At 42.7% G+C, this 22,114-nt stretch overlaps 1 protein-coding gene across 2 annotated transcripts in view; it reads left to right on the forward strand.

The window, feature by feature from the left end:
- zcchc7 (zinc finger, CCHC domain containing 7) overlaps positions 1-22,114 on the forward strand; it is a 46,804-nt gene that overhangs the window by 20,333 nt on the left and 4,357 nt on the right. For both annotated transcript variants that reach the window (XM_062388636.1, XM_062388637.1), the window contains exons 4-7: positions 6,847-6,899; positions 7,163-7,300; positions 7,390-7,560; positions 9,932-9,967. In XM_062388636.1, the coding sequence (XP_062244620.1) occupies positions 6,847-6,899; positions 7,163-7,300; positions 7,390-7,560; positions 9,932-9,967 (398 nt within the window). The remainder of the gene's footprint in view (positions 1-6,846; positions 6,900-7,162; positions 7,301-7,389; positions 7,561-9,931; positions 9,968-22,114) is intronic.

The following is a 22,114-nucleotide window of genomic DNA, read 5'->3' on the forward strand; positions in this document are numbered from 1 at the left end:
TCGTGATTTCACAGCCCTGATTAGCTTTTGGGATCTTCAGGTTGATTTCATTTTCAAAACCATTCAACTTAAAGTCTGAGTCACTGTTTTAATCATAGTCTCAGTCGTCGTTTGATCAATATGAATATTAAATTCATTATCGGAAATCTTTATCTTTTGTCCTTTTTAATGTGTCATTGGCACAACCCATCCAAGCATGTTTGGGGAAGGTAAAAAAAATCTGATTTTTCAACATGGGTGATTGGTGAGACCAGCAGAACTGGTCATGAGTCAGGACGGAGTGTTTAATTAGAAGCACTCTGATTATCAACAGAAACTTAACGGATATTAAAAAGACTCAATGATTACCTGTCTTTTGTCAACCCTGCACACTGGTTTTGAATAACTTGAACAGGATTCTGCCGTAATCTCTCACTCACACACACACACTCACTCTCACACACACACACACTCACAGACACACACACACACACACACACACACACTCTCACAGACGCACACACACTTAAACACAGACTCACTTTCACACACGCACACACACACATACACTGCATCGCTCACTTTTCTTGGCCTTCTCTGGTCCCTGTTGTTGTGTACCCTGATTGGACCATGTGGTTGCCATGCGGTTGCCAGGCCGCGCCCCTGCTGTGTGGTAATTGGTGTCTGTGGTGTTGCCGCGTGGCGACCGTGCTTTGACTGACAGGTTTGGCCACCTGCCCTGCCCCGGCTGCCAACATGGCATGGAAGGGGGTGAAGGGGAATGAGGGAGGCGGTGGCACGGGCTGGCAGGGATGAACGCTCAACATGTCACGGGCTGGAGGCTGGGTGGGGGGAGAGACCGCTGCGATGAAATATGTGATGGCCGAACCAGGGTGATGGCATCTGCTTGTGTTTCACTTCTTCACCAAGCTGCAATTGAAACAATTATCGTAAAGTCTCCTCATTTCTCCATTAAACCTTAGGTCATACAAAATTCTCTGTATTACACAATATATATGGTCTTCTATGTTCATGTCATAATCAAGAGATAAACAAACTCAATATATGAAAGGTTTGTAGTTTTTGTTCATATAGTAATATTTGTGCTCACATTACAAACTGTTAAAAAGATCAGGGTTTGGGCCTTGAGATAATTGTCAGTATCTTAAAGTTCATATTTTTTACCTCCGCCAAGTAAGTTATGTTTTCACGACTTCCGTCTGCTTGTCTCTTACATTCACAAAAACTACGAAACTAATTTCGACAAAACATGGTGGACGTATGTAGTATAGGTCAGGAAAGGACCCATTAAATGTTGGTGTTGATCCTGATCATGTGGCGTATCCAGGGGTTTTGTTTTTCTTTGACATAATGAGATGAGATGTGTTTCTGACGATTTCACCAATTCCCCAGAGAACAACACACTCGCCTTGGCGGCGGTATGCGATATCTGTGACCCTAAGAGTTTTTTTCCCCGTTTTTTCCGGACAGTTGGGCGATTTCCCTCTTGTGAATGAAGCAAGTCTTTGGAAATGGATTTTAGTGGTTCCTCGGCGGTTGGGCTCTTTGTCTCCCCTTCTGTGTCTAACAGAGAGATCAGTGCAGGGAAAGAGATAGCATGAAATGAAGTTAAATGAAATCTGCTGCTTTAATCTATAATGGGCCTGTAAAGCTATTGATCTATGTCCTGCATGGTGAACATCTATGCACACTCTCATGCACTCCGACAGTCTATCTCTCTCCCTCTTGGTCTGCATATCATTTCATCCTCTCTCTCTAATTTGCCCTCACTCCTCCACTGTCTTCCACCATTAATCCCTCAAGCACCTCCTCTGTACCTGGATGCTGTTCGCTGTCCAGCGGGCTTCAGACTCTGCCAGCCTCTCTTTTATCGAGTTGTAATGTGATCGGCCCATTCATTTTCAACACCTCCTCCTCTTCCTCTCTTCCTAAACCCTCTCATCTCTTCCTCTCACTTGTCCTACTGCTCTCGTAGCTTTTGTGTTTTACACCCTCGATCCAGACTTTAATGTCACACAAAAGAGCGGAGTCGAAGAAAAGCTGCGTCTCTGCGTGCGTCTGACTTGGCCAACCTTTTGGTGTGTTTAACCTTGCAGAGGGCAAGGTTCTAGGGCAAGGGTGATGTCACAAAGGAAGCATTTTTTTCACTACACACACGCACACACACGCACACACACACACACACACACACACACACATAGCTTGCACACTCCCTCCCACCCTCACCATTGTCATGTATAGTGTTGCTAATCCGGCCCTGTCGCTTCAGTATCAAACATAACCTCTATTTGGGGGGCAAGGCCTCTCTTTCACTCCCATTTTGTGTGTGTCTGTGTGTGCGAGCTGGTTGGCGTGTTAATGGGCCCGGTCAACAGCGTGCTACAATGGGCGGGCTGGCTGGGGATGCCTGTTTAAGTGTCAGGACAGGGAAAGAGGGAGAGGGGCAAGGCAGGCCAAGACCAAGGTTTTGATGCTGCTAAGACAGAGGGGAGAACAGCTTGTCGATGACACACACACACACACACAAGCACAAATACACACGGCTGAGGAAAGAGGCTTGTACCTACAGTCAAAGGTTGACTGACATTTTAAAGGATGGGTGTGTGCCTCAACGTTCTCAATCCCGTCCTTGGGTTATCAGACTCAAACCACCCTGTCTGGACCTTGTCCCATGAGAAGGATGTTCCTCATGCTCCCCTAACATGTCTGTGTGTGTGTGTGTGTGTGTCTCTGTGTCTCTGTGTCTTACCCCAGGAGAGCCGGGTGTTCATGGTTCATTAGCCACACGTACACTTCCGTTCTGTTCTCACTGGTACAAGGGACAAATTCAAAGCACACACACACACACACACACACACAGACACTCACACACAGGCTCCCCCTCACCCACGCACACCCACACCCAATTCCTCTGTTTTGTTCTGTTCTGCCGGCTCTGATGAACTGGCACGCAGCCTCCTCCCCTCTCCTCCTCATCTCCTAGTAATCAGGGTACCTATGAGACTGACAGGTAGCATCTGTCGCCTTCTCTCCCTTGATCCTTCTCTCCCGCTCTGCTTTTCTTCGTCTCCCCCTCTTCTTCACCATTGTGTCGAATTCCCCTCGACTGCGGAGTGATGTGATAATGTGCGAGTTGTCCCGTAGAATCGAAATCTGTGAAAACTGGAATGCGAATGAGTATTTTCCGAAGAATTTTAGGCGACTCAGACACAGTTGGAGACTGATGTTTTTGGTCACATCTGTTATCTGCTGTCGTCATACAGAGTCGCTGAGGCTTTGTTCCATGGCTCCTCCAGTCTGCTTATCGGAGTGTCCTTGAGCAAGACACTGAACCCCAAATTGACTCCGATGGTTAAATTGTAGTGTAAAGCGCTTTGAGCTGTTATTAAGACTAAAAAAGCGCTACATAAATCAGTCCCATTATTATTAACAATCTTAAGAGTGCTTGGAAGACTTTGCCATTGGGTCTTTTAAAATTTGTAATGTTCTCCGTCAACATGGCGGAGGCCTCTCGAGTGCATTCAGCTGCTCGGTGAAGCTGCTGCCATCTGCTTATTCAGCTCCAGACACCTTCAGATCTGTTGGGCCACGATGGAGCGAGCGGCTCTGATGGTTTGGTCTTGAACAGGGCCTCAAGGATGATTAGCATATTTTCACCCAGCGCACAGACAACGGCAACCCCCCCAACCGCCCTTTCCTCTTCTCCGCCTCCACCCCCCATGTGTTTGATTCCTCGGCCGTGACAAAGGCTTCACCCTTTATCCGTGTGTGTGTTGGTGAGATGGGGGGCCCTTAGATTAAGGGAAAGCTTCCTGCTCTTTATTTGTGGAGTCCCCCCAGGAGACGCTTAGGGAATGACTTTCGTCGAGTCACTGACACGCACACATGTTCACTTCTACACGCACACCTTTCACCCCTGCCTTTTATTCAAGCTGCCCATTGACTGGGTGCTGGTTGTTGTGTAACACCAGCTACCCGTGCTCGCTCGCACACATACACACACACACACACACCCCACAAGGCCCCCCACTCTGTTAACATTAGGTGAGCGCTGCGGAGCTTTCCTGCACACACTAACTCAACTAACCAAATACTTTCTACACTGGAGTAACCCTTACTCTAGCCTGACAGTAAAAAATACATGCAACTCACATTCATATACATTCTCCTAGTAGGTGGAAAACAGTGGTACTCTACATTTTAAATTCAAAGGCATCACAGAGGTGCAAACAACAACAGGGGAAAGTATTCAACTGGAAACAATGACTTGAAACCCTACTTTTGCATACCAACAGAGCTGTGCTGATTGGCTGAGATATATTACTTTTTTTTTTAAATACACAACACCTCTGAAAACAAAACAACATGAGATGGCAGATGGAGCTGTTGCCAACAACAACAAAATTTGAGTATAGCGTGGCAGCTGTTTGTCTATACACTATCAGATATTTCACAATGCAAAGTTATCTGAACTTTGTTTGCCAGTGGTCGGCATTTCTGGATGTAACTTGACAACCATCCATTGAACCAACTTAAAGGGAAGCATCTTAAGGAGTATGCCAAGTTTTTCACTCAGGCTATACAATCCCACTCATCTGTATCTCATGAGGTCTCGAAAAAAACGTTCATCATCAGAGAAGTAGAAAAAATAAGGTACATACACTAAACGAGGGGGGGGGACACTAAAAGGTGCAAATAGATTAATATCAGGTTTATGTTGTCCAGATATTCTCAAACACAAATTCCAGAAGAAATAAGAAAGAAAGATGGCAAGAATTGAATTGTGATGTTTTTGCGATGATCTTAGGCGACTGTGGAAGCTGATCATGATGAGCTCATCCAGCCAAACAATTCTAACATCAGCATCGCATTGCTCTAAAAGACACAGAAATATTCAGATATTCAAAAATACCAATAATAGCCTGTATTTCTCCTTTTCAAGGTAAACTCATCTATTATACTGAAGAAAAGCTGAAACATTGATTGGGCAATCATCATAAAACTGAAACAGTTTTGATAATTGGTAAAATGTTTATCTACTTGGGAAAATGAGTAGATACGAGAAATACGTTTAAACTGAGACTCTTTTGCTTTAAGATAAACCATCAGCCTTAAGTCCATTTAAATGTTTTTATTTTGGAAAAATACAACAACCCAGAAAGCCCCAAAATGAAACTTAAAGAAAATTCCCCTAAAGTAAAGTCATAAGTTGTCATACGACAGTGGCACTGATTTGCTTGCATTTGTGCATGTGTGTTTTTTGGAGGTGAAGGTCATGGCGGAAAGAAGCCCCATCCAAACAGCAGCCATTTTAATTTGTTTGACAGGGAAGCGAGGTGATAACCTCCCACAGCAGCCGCACACCCTGGAGGGGGGGTAAAGAGAGATAGAAAACAAGGAGAGAAAGCGAAAGCAAAGGAAGAAGGGATGAGCAGAATTACGATAAGGGGCTGGATGGAGAGAGTAGGGGAAAAGGAAGGGAGAGAGAGGTGGAAAGGAGAGTGTAATATTTGATTATGGCTCAAGGCTGTATGTTTGTCCAAAGGCTAAAGACTGTCAACCAGCTAATCGCAGGGGTCGATGCGAGGGTGTGTCTGTATGTGTTTGTGAAAGCATGTGAGGCTGTGCGGGTCATTGCTATGAGCACATAATTTATGCTGTGTGTGTTTGTGTGTGTTTTTGTGTGTGTGTGTACATTTTGACTTCTGGATGTCAGTTACAGTTCTGTGGGCCTGAGGAGAATACAGTGGTCTCCCTCAGGGTGCTGTTAGTGCCACTCTCATACAGATGTGCTGCGCTGCCACAGTGTCGTTTTCTCTCTCTCTCTCACTCTCTCACTCTCTCTCTCTGTATGTGTGTGTGTGTGTGTGTCCTTCTCTTACAGGAAACTGATCTTACTCCTCAGGGTTTAGACTTCTTTATTGGGCTGAATATTATCTAGACTGTATCAGTTCTTGTTTTTATTGACTCCTGGTTCCATATCTTGCCATATTGTTAAAGTAAGATAAAAATTGTTGAATGCAAAAATAGATTTATAATTTATCTAAATCTATTCACAGACATTTGTCTTACTTAGTCACACTTATGAGCCTGGCTCTGCTCTGAATATATGCTTGTAAATCCACTTGAAGTAATCAGTACATTGAAAAAGCATATTTCACTACCAATCCAACACAAGACAAAAAATGAAAATGGCACAGTCACAGTCCTCATCCTGGGGAAGATACAGAAGAGCTTTTTACTGACTTATATTACATTTGTAGATTGCTGTACTTGTTTTTGGAAGTAGTGGATTTCGTATTTTGACAAATATGTGATCGCTGCCTAACATTTTGTATTTTAATCTCTCAACATATAAAACTATCCAGTTTCTTTAGTTTCAAAATGAGGAAACAAACTCCGATTTTGCACAATTTTAAAACATTCATGGCAGTCATACACCAAAGAGGTGCAAATGTTAGGGTCCAAGTCCTCCAACACAGTTATGCTGTTTGAAAGGGACAAGCAATGAAAGTGCCCCTTACACCTATCAGACAAAAAGTGACAGCTCGGCGCAAAATAAACTTTTACACTCGGATGGTTTAACCAGAGCAACTCAATGAAACACAATGTGTTCTTTAAAAATGGAAAAGTGATGAATGGAGTGGCACTTCATTCCAATAAGAGTTGTGTGTAGCTCTGCTTCCCACGCACTTTTGATTCCAAATGTGTCTCCTGCTTTGTTATATGTACTAGATAAGAACCATTGGGCCTTCTTTAAATAAAGCTGCATATTGACAAACATAAATGGAACATGAAAAGAATTTTACGATATTTTAAAATGCATTTTATTTTTTGTCCTGCCAGATGCTGAAGAAGAGAAGGAGAGCACCTGGGTGGTCTCCAACAAGGACAAAGACGTAGGTGGCAATGAACGACTTTATAATGTGTAAAATACAGTGTGTTCTAAGACACTTTAACATTTTACAAAGTAGTTTGTGCTTGTGTATATGAGATTATTAGGCTATATTAGCAATACGTGAGAAGCGTCAGATTTCTATAAAGAATATTTGTTGTAATTAGAGTGTATTGCTGTAATATGTAATTTATAGACTAACATCCAGGTGACTCCATTGAGCCTGAACAACGTGACGTAATGAAGAATTCATAATCCATGTTTCAGGCTCAGATCTTCAACAAAGACAAGGGTTCCAAGATAGTGACGCAGCGGGTGCCCAACAGATACTATACGAACAAGAGCGTCCAATGTAGAAACTGCAGCAAGACCGGGCATCTCTCCAAGAACTGCCCCGAGCCCAAGGTCAGTACCACCACACTTTATACAAAATGCTGAGCACAAGTACGTAAAACCACTAACTTGTGTATCTTTTTCTGTGCGTGTGTTTACAGAAGTTGTCGACATGCTACCTGTGTGGCACCCCCGGCCACATGGCCATTGAGTGTCCCAATAAGCACTGCAACAACTGTGGCTTACCGGGTCACCTGTACGAGTCCTGCAGCGAGAGGCCGTACTATCACAAACAGTGTCATCGCTGCAGCATGAAGGGACACTTCTTTGACGTGAGTGCAGCATCCTCTTTTATTAGGTCTGCATATTTACTAAGAAAACCAAGCATGCCTGCATCTCAGCAAATGGTAACACATGGCCTAAAGTAGCAAGTAATAAATATACATAATAATATGCTGCTGTAACATCCTCCTGCTCTCGAAAATATTCTCAAGAAGCTTTTGGAACATGGTTGCAAGGATTTTCTACCATTCAGTCCCAACAGTACTATTAAGGTCAGGGTTCAACGTTCCCTTATGGACTTATGGACCTTATGGAATAATGGTGGGCTACAAAATCCAACCATGATACATAGTGGGACGTGTGAGTGTCCATTTTGGCACTTAGTCTATTTATCACAGTAGAATTCAGCCCCATATAAAACAAACTGGAACATGTGAGGTAAGTGATGAAGGTTAATTTACTTAAACCCATTAATTGAAATGCATAGAAAAGATATGGAGGTGTGTGTGTGTGTGTGTGAGCTTCAGCCTGTAATCTAGACCAAGAGGATCAACCAAGCTTATTTATAAAGTTTGCACCCTGCTTTTATTTCTTTCCTCTCACTTACTTTTCCCCTCTTTCTCCCTCCCTCCCCTCCTCTCCCCCACTTTCTCTCCCAGTAGTAATGAGTGACCCGGGTCAGCACACGCTGCTGTTCACATTAATTGATACACTTCAGCAATTACAGCTTATTTATGTCTCTGCCATGCTGCATATTCCAGCTGTGGGCGCGTGTGTGTGTGTGTGTGTGTGTGTATTGACACTGAAGGGTGAATCTAATGACCATCAATGACAATTATCCCACCGCAACGTTCATTACCTTGCCCATTTACACTAATGCCATAGAATGGAAAACCCTGTGTGTATTCTCTCTCTCTCTCTCTCTCTCTCTCTCTCTCTCTCTCTCTCTCTCTCTCTCTCTCTCTCTCTCTCTCTCTCTCTCTCTCTCTCCCTCTGTCATGTACTGTTCTCTGTGTAATGGATGAGTAACCAGGTGAACACCAGAGGGAGAGGGGAGGCCAGGACACAGCCCTCGTTCGTTCTTTCTTTCCCGCTCTCGTTTTTTCTCTCACCTATTCTTCCTCACCTCTTCGTCCAGATTCTCTTGTCCACCCCCCCCCCCCCCCCCCACCACACACACACTGTCTTTTGAATATCGTTTTCAGCAGCAAACAAAGGTGCATAGTTGTGTGGTATTATAATTACCCCTTTTTTTGGAACGCATAACCCCCCCCCCCCCCCCCCATCCTCACCCTCACAAATTACACTGTATGTCTTAGTGTGTGTGTTTGAGAGATAGAAAGAGAGTCAGGTCTCTGTCCCCTGGGTCTTTCTGTGTCTCTCATTAAAGACAGACGGTTGACGGAGCGCGAGTGTGTCGCTCGCCTCGCCTGTCGCCCTCGACAACAACACTCTACCCCGGCGGACTGGAGAGAGAGGGAAGACGGGAGGGTGTGGGTGGAGTGGAGGGGGGTTGTTGAAGAAAAGAGAGAGCTAGATGAGAGGTGGAGGAAGATACAGCTGTCGAAAATTCATATTTGTCCATCTCTGTATTCAAATCTGAACAGTCCAAATTAAACCAGAAAACCTGCCTCCCATTCTGTACAGGTGATTTAAAGGCCAAGATTTGAACGAGCACTTTAGTCCCAAATAGTCAGTGAATTTGCACCGCTTGCAAATTTCTATAGGAACTTGTTTAGGGCACGCAAGAGAGAACTAAACGCACAGAGCAGGCTTAAATCTCCCTCTCCTCCTCCTCTCTCTCCTTCTGTCTCTCTCACTCAGTAGGTGTGTAAGTAGATAAATCTCGTTGCCTGCGGCGACTGCGGCATTTTCAATTTCCCAGTGGGAAGTGGTGGCGGTTGGGAAAGGATGTCGGAACGCTTAAGGAACAGCATGGCGAAGCCCCGGAGATAATGCTTTAGCCACAGCGCGACAAAACGACTGACTGCCTTACTTACTGACTGTTTGAGTGAGTGACTGCAGAAACACACACGAGGGTGAAACGGACTGAGGCAAGACACTGATAAAGGTTTAGGTAGAGATGGGGGGGAAACGACTAACAAACATATATACCGTCATGCTGCTTTTCCGGTTCCTCTTGTCCTCCCTCTCTTTCTGTGTGTCTTAAAAAACGTACTACTTATCAGCTCCTTCTGTGATCAATTTTATTTGGCCACTGTTGAAACTAAATGTTGGCTCTTTAGTCTGTGCCGACTGTTTGACCCACAAACACACCGCAGATTCCATTTTAGATATTTTTATTCCCCTATCTTTAATATTCTTAATCGTTTTTACATGCTCTGTTAAAGTGTGTATTTACCCAATGTGGGTCTGTTTTATCTTTCATGTCCTTATCAAGTGTGTGTTTTCTTTTCTCAGGCCTGTCCAGAGATCTGGAGACAGTACCACATCACAGTGAGTAACCAACACTTTCACCTTAGCACTGCTTCTCTTCAGTGTTTCCATCAGCACACATGTGCAGAGCTCAGCTGGATGTGGATGATCTATATCACAATGCTCTATAGCAGTGGTTCTCAACCTTTTTTCAGTGACGTACCCCCTTTGAAGAAAAAATTCTGCCGAGTACCCCCTGACCAGCGCAAAGCATTTTTGGTTGAAAGAAAGATGTAATGTGATTTATTAATCCTTGTAACTAGACACATTCAAATTTAAAACTCCATCAATTTCCATAACATTGCTCATTTGTAGTGGTCTCTCTTGAACTATTTGGAAATAAAAAGATATAAAAATAACTAAAGACTTTTATTATTATCTCAATATAAATAAAGATTTGTGCACATCAAAATAATTATCAACTTAAAGTGACCTCTTTTGGGATCATAATAAAGATATGTTCTCAAACTGAACTCATGAACTTAATTATAGCTAAACACTTCTTCCCAAAAAATTAATCATTAACTTGGTTTTAAATAAAAGATTAGCTCAAAACATATTTTTTTTTATATTTATCATCTTAAAATATCTTCTTTAAGGATCGAAAAGAATACTGACAGGTAGCTTGTTTCCGCTTGCTTCTGGGAGGCTTTTCGCATCGTGTCTTGAGATGACCTGAATTCAGAAAGTTTCCTCTTAAAAAACTCAGGTGGCTTACAAACATGACTTTCATGTTTTGTCTGGAGATACCGCTGAAGATGTGGTGGCTTAATGCCACTGCTGGCTAATCTCTCCCCACAGAAAAAACATAAAGTGTAAATAACCCAATCTATGTTAATGTTAATATTGGTGAAGTGTCTTTCTGTTATTTTATTGTGAAATATTTGTTCGCTTTAAGCTCATACAATTTCATTTCCGCTTTTGTATTACAGGCTTTTATTTTGAAAGGGTACCGGTAGAGACGCGGACTTCTTGTCATGAATCATTAACTTCACAACGGAAAACTTTTACGTTTTAGCGCCCCTCCGAAGAGGCACAAGCTCTCACGGTGTTGTTTAGGGAAGGCTCTCTGCTCTGGTTTCGCCTTCTTTGGGACTTGTCCCTCCGTGTTTCAGCAGCATTGCTGCTGCACTTCAACTCAACTCCATTGTTGAAGTTTTCAAGGCAGGTGATTACTGATGACAGGTGATGACAGGTGGCGTGTGCCAGGTTGGGTCAAACCATCGGTATGGGGGAGACTCTGTTTTTTTAGGATAATTAAATTGAAAAGCCTACTGAATATAAAATTTAGTTCATGAACTTACACTTATATTTTATTGAATGTTTGTTAATAAACAATTTTTCAAGGATTTTTGAATGGATGATAATTTTAAATATAAAAAAAAAAATCCCAAGTACCCCCTGGAGTACCTTCAAGTACCCCCAGGGGTACGCGTACCCCCATTTGAGAATCACTGCTCTATAGAGTGTTTTCATTTAGAAATTATGCATTGGACATATCGTGGTACATTTGTCAATATAGTAAATGCGTTGGGGTGAAGTCTCCAACGTTTCCCAATGTGTCACAAGGTTTCCTTTCACATGATATGTTAATTTTCAAGCTTTTTGATCTTTGTATTCTAGAATTTTGAACTTTTTCTTACAAAAGGAAAGTCGTTGACGGTTAAGAGTTCATAGATGTAGGCGAAATTCAATAGGTTGTCGATAAAATTCAAATGTTTTTAAATTATACAATGATTTTTAGGTTTTTTTGTTGTGATCACAGTATGACTTACTGGACATGTGTGTTCGCAAAACCTTTATCTTACAGACAGAGTATGGAAAATTTAAGATGTAAATAATTTAGGTATTAACTTGAGTTGGTGGAAATGTTGAATATGGAGCCAGTCCTTTCTCTATGAGAGTAGTTGTTTTTAGTTTACATTACAAGGTTCATGCCCAACACAACCATTAAGCCAGAGTTGGGTATAAAGCTAATTGGAATCTGGAGTCCCCGGGCAGGAAAACATTATATTCTAAAATGTTTCAAGACAAACAACCAGATCAGGAGACATTTTCTTAGCAACACGTGGCCACTGGCCACTCTGTCCAAAGACTGTAGTGTACAGTATATGTTCATGATAAAAAAACAATTAGCAATTAAATACGTGTCACCAAACCACAGCTTTTACATGAAAAGTCCCACTACACACACACACGGCAAATGAAGCAAATGTGTTTTCAGCGCTATGCTGAAAAAAAGTTTTAAATATGCAGAATCAGTTTAGAGTCAACCTGTGTCAAATTTGGCAAAATCCCACTTGACGTCTAGTTTTCGCACAGTCCCAATTAAAAGGCGGAGAAATGTAAAGGAGGAGTGTGGGGCCAGTGGAGGAGGGGGACTAAGCCACCAGCTCAGTGGAAAAGGTCCATTTGCAGCCGGTGACACTTCTTAAATCTTTTTTTTTTATTCAGAACGTGCCTCATCAGAAAAAGAAAAAATTTCAAATCTCATCTATACTGGTTGTGGCGGTTGTGCATTAGTGGGGATAGGCTGGCTTATCAAAGTGAACACTCCCCTCTGGTGACCTCAGCATTCGGGGTGATAACCCTCACCTTACTCTTTCTTTACGCTTCCTCCAGCATCTTCTGCTGTCAGTGATTTGAGCAGTGTGACAAGGCCTTCACAGAGCATTCTGAGTTTTAGCGTATGGCTGTTCCAAGCAGCCAAAGGATAGAGAGTTTTGGGTTATATCGTGCAGGCGAAGGTGTCACCAGATCGGCGAAAATCAATAAGGCAGTTATTGGCTTTGCCCTGTGGCAGATGATTGAACCATGGCGGAAAAAAACACATCCGGAGATTAAGGAGGTGCCAAGAGTGACGGTTACCTTTTACTCTTTTTAGCTTAATTTCAACCTAAGTGCACATGTGACATCCATGGTGCTCTCTCTCGCTGTGTGTGTGTGTGTGTGTGTGTGTGTGTGTGTGTGTGTGTGTGTGTGTGTGTGTGTGTGTGTGTGTGTGTGTGTGTGTGTGTGTGTGTGTGTGTGTGTGTGTGTGTGTGTGTGTGTGTGTGTGTGTGTGTGTGTGTGTGTGTGTGTGTGTGTGTGTGTGTGTGTGAGAGAGAACTGTGTCAAAGAGTAGAAAACTGTGTGACAGTCACATGGGCCATATGTCAGCGGGGAGGCATTTGCTTATTTCTGTGTGTGTGTGTTAATCCAAAATCTGAAAGATAACTAGTTTTCTTGTCTGTGTGTGTGTGCGTGCATGCGTGTGCGTGCGCATCTGAGCAAGGGGGTGATATAGACCTCAGCCTAAGAGAAAAGAGCAGCTTGTTTGTCAATTAAAAGACGTGATAAAGCATGAAATGGGCTGCCAACGCCACGCGGGACGAGGGAGTGAGAGAGAAGGAAGAAGAGTGTGTGTTTGCATATATCTTGGCGTGCACTTTGTGAGTGTGTGTGTGTGTGTGTGTGTGTGTGTTGGGGGAGGTCTGTCACTCTCCTCTGTGGAGATTAATTAGCAGGGGCTGTCTAATGAAAAGGCAGCATCGTTAGAGCCAGGGTAGCATGGTGGGAGAGACAGAGGGAGGAGGAGGAGGAGGGAGCGGTGCAGAGAAGTTCCTGGGGAGACGCTGGCAGAGAGGACGGGAGCCGACTTTAATTGTTGCTCATACGTAGGACAGGGACGCGATATGTTCCACTGTAGGGTTTCACTTCAAACCACAGACGAGAGGAGACCCTGACGAAGGAACAACTGACACATTCTCTTGGTCCACACGTGGGATGATGAAACCTACCTTTTTGCATGTTTTTCTGTGTGTTTCTGTATGTGTATTTTCCTGTGTGTTTGTGTGTGTCGGTGTGCTTTAACGGGTGGAGGATTGTGACCCAGGTCTAATTGAAGTATTTAAGCCATTTAAGCACAGGGAACAGAAGGTCGTTACACATCCAAACTGGCATGGGGGTTAGGGACACACACACACACACACACACCTGCATACACTGTGCTCCTTCTGTTTAAAAGTCTCATTTTATTCATGATGCTGTTTATGACCCTGAACTCCCCAATGAGAGGCGTATGTGTATGTGTGTGTGTGAGAGAGAGAGAGAGAGTGTGTGTGTGTGTCCGCATCCGCCTTCCCGCTTTGGGAGATGCGACTCTGTCACCTTCCGCTGGGCTCAGCCAGGTGTGAAAAGGCATTCTGTCAGACCTCCCTGCTACTGGGTCCATTTATCCCATGTTTGTGTGTGTGTGTGTGCGCGCGTCCACGCACCGGGGTCCGTTTATCTTCCGTGAGTGTATGTGTTGTCTGCCTGCACCTGGCCCTCGACTAACAAACTCCTCCAAACCACACTGTATAGACCACAAAGCCCTGGGGTGTTTACTGAGAAAGTAAGGTACTGACACACGTGGACAAACACAAACACACAGCTCTACAAATATATATAGAGCAGTAAATGTAGTAAAAGGTGATCCACAACATTTTCATCTAGTCTTTGTCGGGGTTTGAAAAATATTTTACACAACTGTAATATTTACACAAAAGGGCATCACACACACACACACACACAGTAAAACATTTCAGTGTTTTGCTTACAAATTCTCAGCATGGGGGAGCTCCTTTCCCTGCGGACCCCATCTCCTTACCTCCTCCCATCTCACCTTTTTCTTGCCTCTTCTAAATCCTGCACATACAAAATATCCTTGGCAAAATCCTAAAGATACCCACCAGTATCCCCAGTATCACCAGTGTGATGTATGATGCCTTCTCACTGTTGTTTTTAACATTTCTTCCAGCGAACATCATCTCTGTCTGTGTTTAGGTTTTTCCCTAATTTCCGAGAATGCCCATAACCGTGAAGCTCTTACTTTTAGCAAAGATGGATGTGGGGTTGTGTTAGTTTTGTTATCAATGCATGCTCAAGATCACACCAACACACCTTTTCACATTTCACTGCATTGTTTCATTTCCTTTCTGCTGATGGTTGTGTGTTTGTGCGAAACTGTGAGTGCCAGACAGAGATGGTGACACCTAAAGTTTGTTGTAATGATTTTCTCTGACTGGAAATGTTCTTGAAAGCATCAGAGCGATTTCATGTTGCCAGTGTCAATAAAACACACAAAAATGCAACACAAAGAAATAACACGAATGTAGCGTGCACCTGAAACTAATAATTATTTTCATTGGTAATATAAATCAGTATTTTAATTTCACCATAGCCGACTGTCCAACTCTAGTCAGCACAATATCTATAAAGATTCACTTGGACTTGAGGAGGAAAGGATCCTGTTTGAGGGTCACTGTGACGACACACAACCCATTTTTGGTTTTACGTCCCTCGCCAATCATGACAAAATTCAACAAAAATGCCTAAAGTTATGACATTTTATGTTCCAAAGGTCAAAAAACACATTTCTTGACATTATTCAACCAAGCCATAGATAATGCAACTGGACTGGTTGGTGGAGGCGTGCAAACACATTGGTAATGTACCTTTTTTAGTTATTTGAGGGATTAATAAGTCAATTTTGTTTTAATTAAATTAAATAAATGATCCAAACTGCTGATTCTATAAATGAATAGTTTTTACCCCAGTTATTGAGTTTGAACAGAACGTTTGTGTTTTTTGGGGAAATATTTTGAAAGGAAAGACGATAAAAGCTAAAAGAGCCATATAACAATCGTTAACAGAAAAGGTTTGAGGACATGGAGGGAAGAGGGAAGTCATGAAAGAGCGATTGGAAGGATGGATAGAAACTGAGCTGCAGAGGCCGAAGAGCAGGTTTATTGACCTTCTGTCTGTGCACAGGCTGCATTAATGCATGTAAAGATCATGCATAAATGTGTGCATGCCAGCAACACACATGTCACAAGTGACTTTTTCCTTCTGTTGGTGTTGTCAGGACCCTGCTGTGCAGGGTTAAGACCAGAGCGCCGCCCTCTGGCTGCGGCAGGAAGTGAAGACGTACTCCCATGCACAAACTCAGATATTCCAAATGAGAACCTTATAATTCTTGAAACTCTGATGTTGTTCTGTGACGTTACATTAGATTTAATACGACTCGCCTGCACAACAGATATGCACTCTGTTTGTAGAAGAGACAGCGAGGGGAAGCTACAGAAAGCTGGAGAGGCTGCAGGTAAACGATTCAGAAGGATGAGTGGAGCGGGGAGAAGAGAGAAAGGAGCAGGGGGGAGTGAATCAAACGGGGGAGCGCGAGCAGTGAGTGAATCTGAGCGCAGAGCAGCTGATTGGTACAGGTACTGTGGTGGTGTGTGAGCATTGATTGGCCTCTCTTTAGATAGTAGCGGTGACACCTGTACGTGTGTTTATTGATCGGTAGCTCTGCCCATGGCTGTGTGTGTGTATGGTGTGTGTGTGTATCGAGCGGATTTTCTCCTCAAGGCGGTATCTGTGTGTTAGTGTGCGTGTGTGTGTGCTCATCGATCTTTTCCCTAGGGACAGGGGTGTGTGTGTCGTTGTGTGTGTCAGTGTCTCTGGGTACCGGAAGAAAACTGTCTTGACCTTTTTGTTCAACACAGAAATTAAGTCATTTTAACTCCTCTGCTTAAACTCCCTTTGGTATCCCTCTTTTCTCACCTGACTGCTTGGCTTTCTCCTTTCCATTTACTATGTTTTACCATTTTATAGCTTATTGTCCCCCGTCTTTCTCCTGGAGGTTCTTTGCTGTATGCCCGATTCACACATGCCTTTGTTAACTCAAGGTTAGGACGGCTCGTCCTTAAAAATCCTCTTTTCATTTACATTTCCTTAGAAAAAAGTATTTAGACAAAGTAGCCCTCCCGAGTTTGTCCAGGTCAAGCAATATTATGCGTAATGTTAAATATTGTGCATTTCTTTTTCTTCTTCTTAGGTTGGTTTAACTCTTTCAAATAGTCATTAAGAATCAGAGGTTTAGTGAAGCACTACATAATTGATCTAACACATTTACAAACCTGTTTGATTCTTCTTCAGCTTTTTTACTTAGATTTTATTTTAAAGGACCAGATGTTAATTGTGCTCTCAGTTGCAGGACATCTCACTGCTGTGTTCAAGCTGTTTCAATGAAATGATTGTTTTGTAGAGGTTGAAGTTTAATTCTTTGATTTGGATCCTGAAATACATTATAGATGTTTAGAGTGAACATAGTATTAGTAACTGTCATATAGAGGGGATTTTTACAGGCTTGTGGCCCAATGGTGTAATAATGCCTAACATGTTTTGCTTTTACTTTATATCCTCTCAAGGAACAACGAAACTAATCACTATTACAGTGTTTGGAGTCTGTAGTGCACTGTTAAAAATGTATAAAAATAAAAAAAGCATTAGCATTTTTGGGGATATTGGGATTTTGTTTTATGTTTAAATATATTTAGGGTTAGGAATTGATGATATATTTAAATTGATAGAATACAATTGAGTTTATTTTTGCCCCTGCCCAAATGTTCATGATCTCTGCATCTATCAGACATGTCAGTCATGTGCTCAGTTTAATGGTGAAGCGTGTGGTTCTCTGTGGTACATTGTGTTCCATGTTCATTCTTGGTCCTGCTCAAATCATGTTGTTCTGCAGAACTCCAGGACAAGACTCGCCACAAACTTAAGTAGCTCAATACAAATTATTTTGTCATATAAATAAGATAAGAACTGTTTATCTTTAATACAGTAAAATAATCAGTGCATTAAGTTGAGGCTGAACTTTGTCAGGACACTAAATACAAGATATAATGATTCTCAAAAAACTCCTCAGAAGGAACTGGTTTTTACTTGTTAATGCTAACGACAGAGTAGATCTTTACTCTTATCAACTGAAATCACTTCTTTAGTGACATTTGCTAAAATTGTAGTGGGACCCTTTTCAGCTTTTTAAATGGGGTTGTAGCGCCCTTCAGTGGTCAAATAGAAATCTGCGCTCTAATCCATCTAGGAAGGAAGTTCTATCAGTTTGACATGTACACAAACATGGTACTGTTTATCAATGGTAATGATCCCTCTCCCCATTGTAAAGTACGATTTACCTGATGACAGTGGCTATGGTTTATGATTTTAAATTGCTAGTTGTACAATTACAATACTAATAAGGTCATAATATTTACAGTTTAAACAATAGGACACAGACTAGCAACATTAAGAATGGAAACTAAACAAGCAACCAAAGACAAAGTTTCAATTGAAAAATAAACCTTTATCTATTATAGCAGCAACAGCTCATTCACATCTCCACCCACCAATCACTGTAATGAGTCTGGGTCTCAGGAGGATATGATGAACCGTACCGTCTGTAACTCGTCTGTTCTTTCCGCTGAACCTGAAATGACAGGTTTAAGTTTTTACCTTTATTCCTCTTCTTGCTTCCCTCTGCCTGGCCGACCTCCTTTTGTCATTCCTCGTACAAGAATGTGCTCAATTCAAACGGCGCTCTGTAAAAGTCCTTTAAATTCACATCTATTCAGCAAGCTGTTTTTGCTGTCTCATCATTGTGCGGTACAGATTCCTCCAGTCTTCTCACCTCTGCCGTCTCAAAAGGCTCCCACTTCTTTATTATCTCCGACTGAGACAGTGCAGGCCCAGGAGGCAGGGGAAGGTACATTTGTAAAAGAAAATGGTTTCTGTGCATCTTCATTTTGGGTTTTATTAGCAGCTAAAGGTCATGGGGGCAGAGAAAGTCAAGTTCACTTTGGTAGTTCAGCTCATGAAGGAGAAAGCAGCTCCGAACATGGCAGGGAATGATGGTTAACTGGTACATATTCATTTTATTATTTGCACAGCATATTTGCACAGAAAAACAGATCAAATAAATAGATAAAAAATATGAGTATGTGTAATTCACTGTCATTACTGAGGAGTACAGGGACACTGCACAGATTTTTCTTAGGTACAGGTGTCTTCACATACACTGCTGGATGTACATGCAGAGCCATAGGAATGTACACACACACACACACACAGGTGGAGTGTTATCAGAGGTTTTGCAGCCTTTGCAGGTCTTTGTGCATTTCCGCTTAGCTGGATGGTGTCGATTTTTGTTGTGCAGGTGTGTGTCTGTGTGTGAGTGTGTGTCATTTTGTGATTTGTTGGCTGAAATGTGAAATCAGGGTTTACCATCCTGACCAGGGCATAAGCCACTCAGTCCATCTGTATATAGCACATCTGAATCCCTGTCTCTCATGTCCACATGTGTTGGCTCCGTCTAATTGCTGGGAATATCTTTTAAAACACGGCCTCACTAGAGAGAATTCTCTGAACGCAGCAGTGAGTCCGAAGAACAGAAAGTGAATAACTTTGGCCTGGATTTGAATAGATTAACTTGTATCCTCTATTCCGTCTTCCACGGTGTGACCAGATTACCTCCAGTCACTGCCCCTGTTAGAGGAGGGGGTGGTGGGGGGGGGGGGGGGGGGGTGTCTTCAAGAGATGGCAACCCGCTGCCTTTCACCCCTGCATCACATTATCATTACACTCCAGGAGAATTTCCTCTCTCCAAAGAGAAAATCAGGACTCCTACTGATTGTCTCCAGACCGATTGACTGGAGGAGATAGGACGAGCCTTTGGGAATTGGACTGTGTGCGAGTAGGAGTCCTCGCAGAGCGCGGGGTTAGGGCTTTGGTCTGAGTCTTTGTGAACTGACAGACACAAAGGGGGCAGGAATCACATCTGGTTATTTAGGGGCTCTCCCCCCTCCTCCTCCTCCTCTTCCGCCTCCTCCTCCGCCTCCTCCTGAACAGCACACACGCACACCTCCACTTTTAACTGTCTCCAAAGAAGGATTTATTTTTCCCTTCCTGTTCGTGAGAGTAAACATGGTAATTAATTTCTTTACAATTCTGGAAACAGCACAGTTCATATTCCCACATGAAAATAAGAGTATTAACGCTTTGATCCGCTGCTTCTGTTCGGCTGCATGTTCCCCTTCGAGCCATTTCATCTCTAACTCACAACTGTCTAATTAACCCTCCATGTTAACCTAATATGTACATACTGGCATGTTGCACACACAGGAGTCTGTTTGTTTTGGTATGAGCCCAGTCGTCTTGTGTTGTGTTGCGAGGCTGTTTCCTATGATAAAGCATGCAGAGTTGGTCCCCAGTGGGTCCAGTAACATATGCAAACCTCTCCCCATCGCTGCAATAACATATGCAAAACAGCGCCACTGGCCTCGGCCCTCACAGTACCACCACCCGTACTGTTCAGATCCCACCCCCTCTCTTCTGTCACACACACACACAAGCCTGTTTGCTTCTAGGATTGCGTTTGATAAATGTGTGTGTGTGTGTTCCTTCAGATTGTGGTCTGTAACAGTCTGAGCTTTGTGTTGGCCAAAGGATTATCACGGCTTTGCCACCAGCAGCTAAGGCAAGGAGCAGAGGAGAGCTTAGAGAGACGCAGTGTATGTGTAGGGACAACTGTGGGAAAACACTGTGTGTGTGTGTGTGTGTGTGTGTGTGTGTGTGTGTGTGTGTGTGTGTGTGTGTGTGTGTGTGTGTGTGTGTGTGTGTGTGTGTGTGTGTGTGTGTGTGTGTGTGTGTGTGTGTGTGTGTGTGTGTGTGTGTGTGTGTGTGTAAGACAGAGTGCGCCCATGTGTTTGTGTGTATGCATGAGAGGCCACGGATGGCTGGTTGTCTGTGTCCACACAGTGAAGCCCTCAGGACCTTCTCAAACACACCCAAACTAAATTCTGAGTCCTCCTCGTAGCCTGAGTCCTCTGTCTGTCTGAATGGAAAGGTGTTTGTGAACAGCTTCAGAAGCTCCTCGTGTCCTATCTGCAGGTAGCGAGTCAGAGTTGGATTTCTACTTCTGTCTCCCTACTCAGACGACTGTTAGACACACACAGATGTTCTAACTGTAACTCCCCATGCTGCAAAGTGTAGAACAAGTTCAAGAATGAACAGATTTGGGGCCTTAAAAAGAAAATTGGAAAAAGTGTAAAGATACTATTTTACCCTCCACCACGTTTATCAAGTTTGTTTTATTGGGATAATGCATAAACTACTAAACTGATTTCTATAAAATGTTATAAGGGGGTGGATAAACAGTCAGATTTAGAGCATTTGTTTTCACTTACTATGACATAGTGTGATAGGGCATTATCCTTGGTGGAGGTGTGCACTCCCTGAGAGCCCATCGAGGTATTAGATAAGATTGATTACTGCAAACGTTCACAGAACAAGACATAAATACAAAAAACTAATAACATCAAGCAACCTAAGAAGCCTCTAGCAGAGACAGTGTTATAAATAAAACAGGATAAAATCAATAATTTGAACCACTACTAATCAAGTAGTGGTTCTGCTTTGCCATAAAAAACATTTGGTTATAAGAAATGGAAAATAGAAAATATTATATCATAATATCAAACATTTTTGAGTTCACCTCAGCATCATCATTATTACTCACACATGAGATAATAAAGACAGAAGAAGTTAATACAACAAGTGAAGCATTACTGATGATGTAAACTGCTGAGTGCTCTCTGGTGACAGTGTAGGTCAATGGTTTCCATCTTTAGTCAAAAGATGATGACCAGCACAGGTGTCTAAACAACAAAACAGCAAAAACTATTTTCTGTTACTTTAATTTGCCTGTTTTCTACCAAATCACTATTTGATTTTACAGCTTAAACCTTATGAAATGAAGAATAAAGTAAATATGCAGTCAAATAATGGAGGGCTTCAAATTGGCAGAGCCTGTTTCCCTTCAGGTTTAATCTGAAACTAATTTTGATAAATGTTTCTGGAGATGTGACCTTTTCAGAGGAGTAGCCATTTTTATTCCAGTAGAAATCCAAACATTGGTGTTTTCTCAGAGTTAATTGCAATTAGATGCTAAATCAACGTTAAACCTGAGAAAACCACACCCCAAATGTTGGCGTACGTCTTTGTCTTGTTAACTTCCATTGCACAGCCCGACTCTTCTCCAAACCCCTGAGAAAAGAAACAAACTGATTTGATCCCTCAGGCCCTCGCCCTGTTAGCTATTTAGATGCCTCTGATAGGAAGCGCCGGATGAAGAAGAGAGCAGGAATGAGAGAGGGATGAAGGCTTTTTTTTTCTCCAGTTAATTAATATTGTATGAGGCAGACAACACACAGACGCGCATTCACTCCAGGTTTTCAGACAACCATCACAGGTTGATGGGAGAATAGGAGGGGATTTCATTTCTTCTTTCTCTCCCTCTCTTGTGCT

This window comes from Platichthys flesus, chromosome 5 (genome assembly GCF_949316205.1).
Source record: "Platichthys flesus chromosome 5, fPlaFle2.1, whole genome shotgun sequence".
NCBI lineage: Eukaryota > Metazoa > Chordata > Actinopteri > Pleuronectiformes > Pleuronectidae > Platichthys > Platichthys flesus.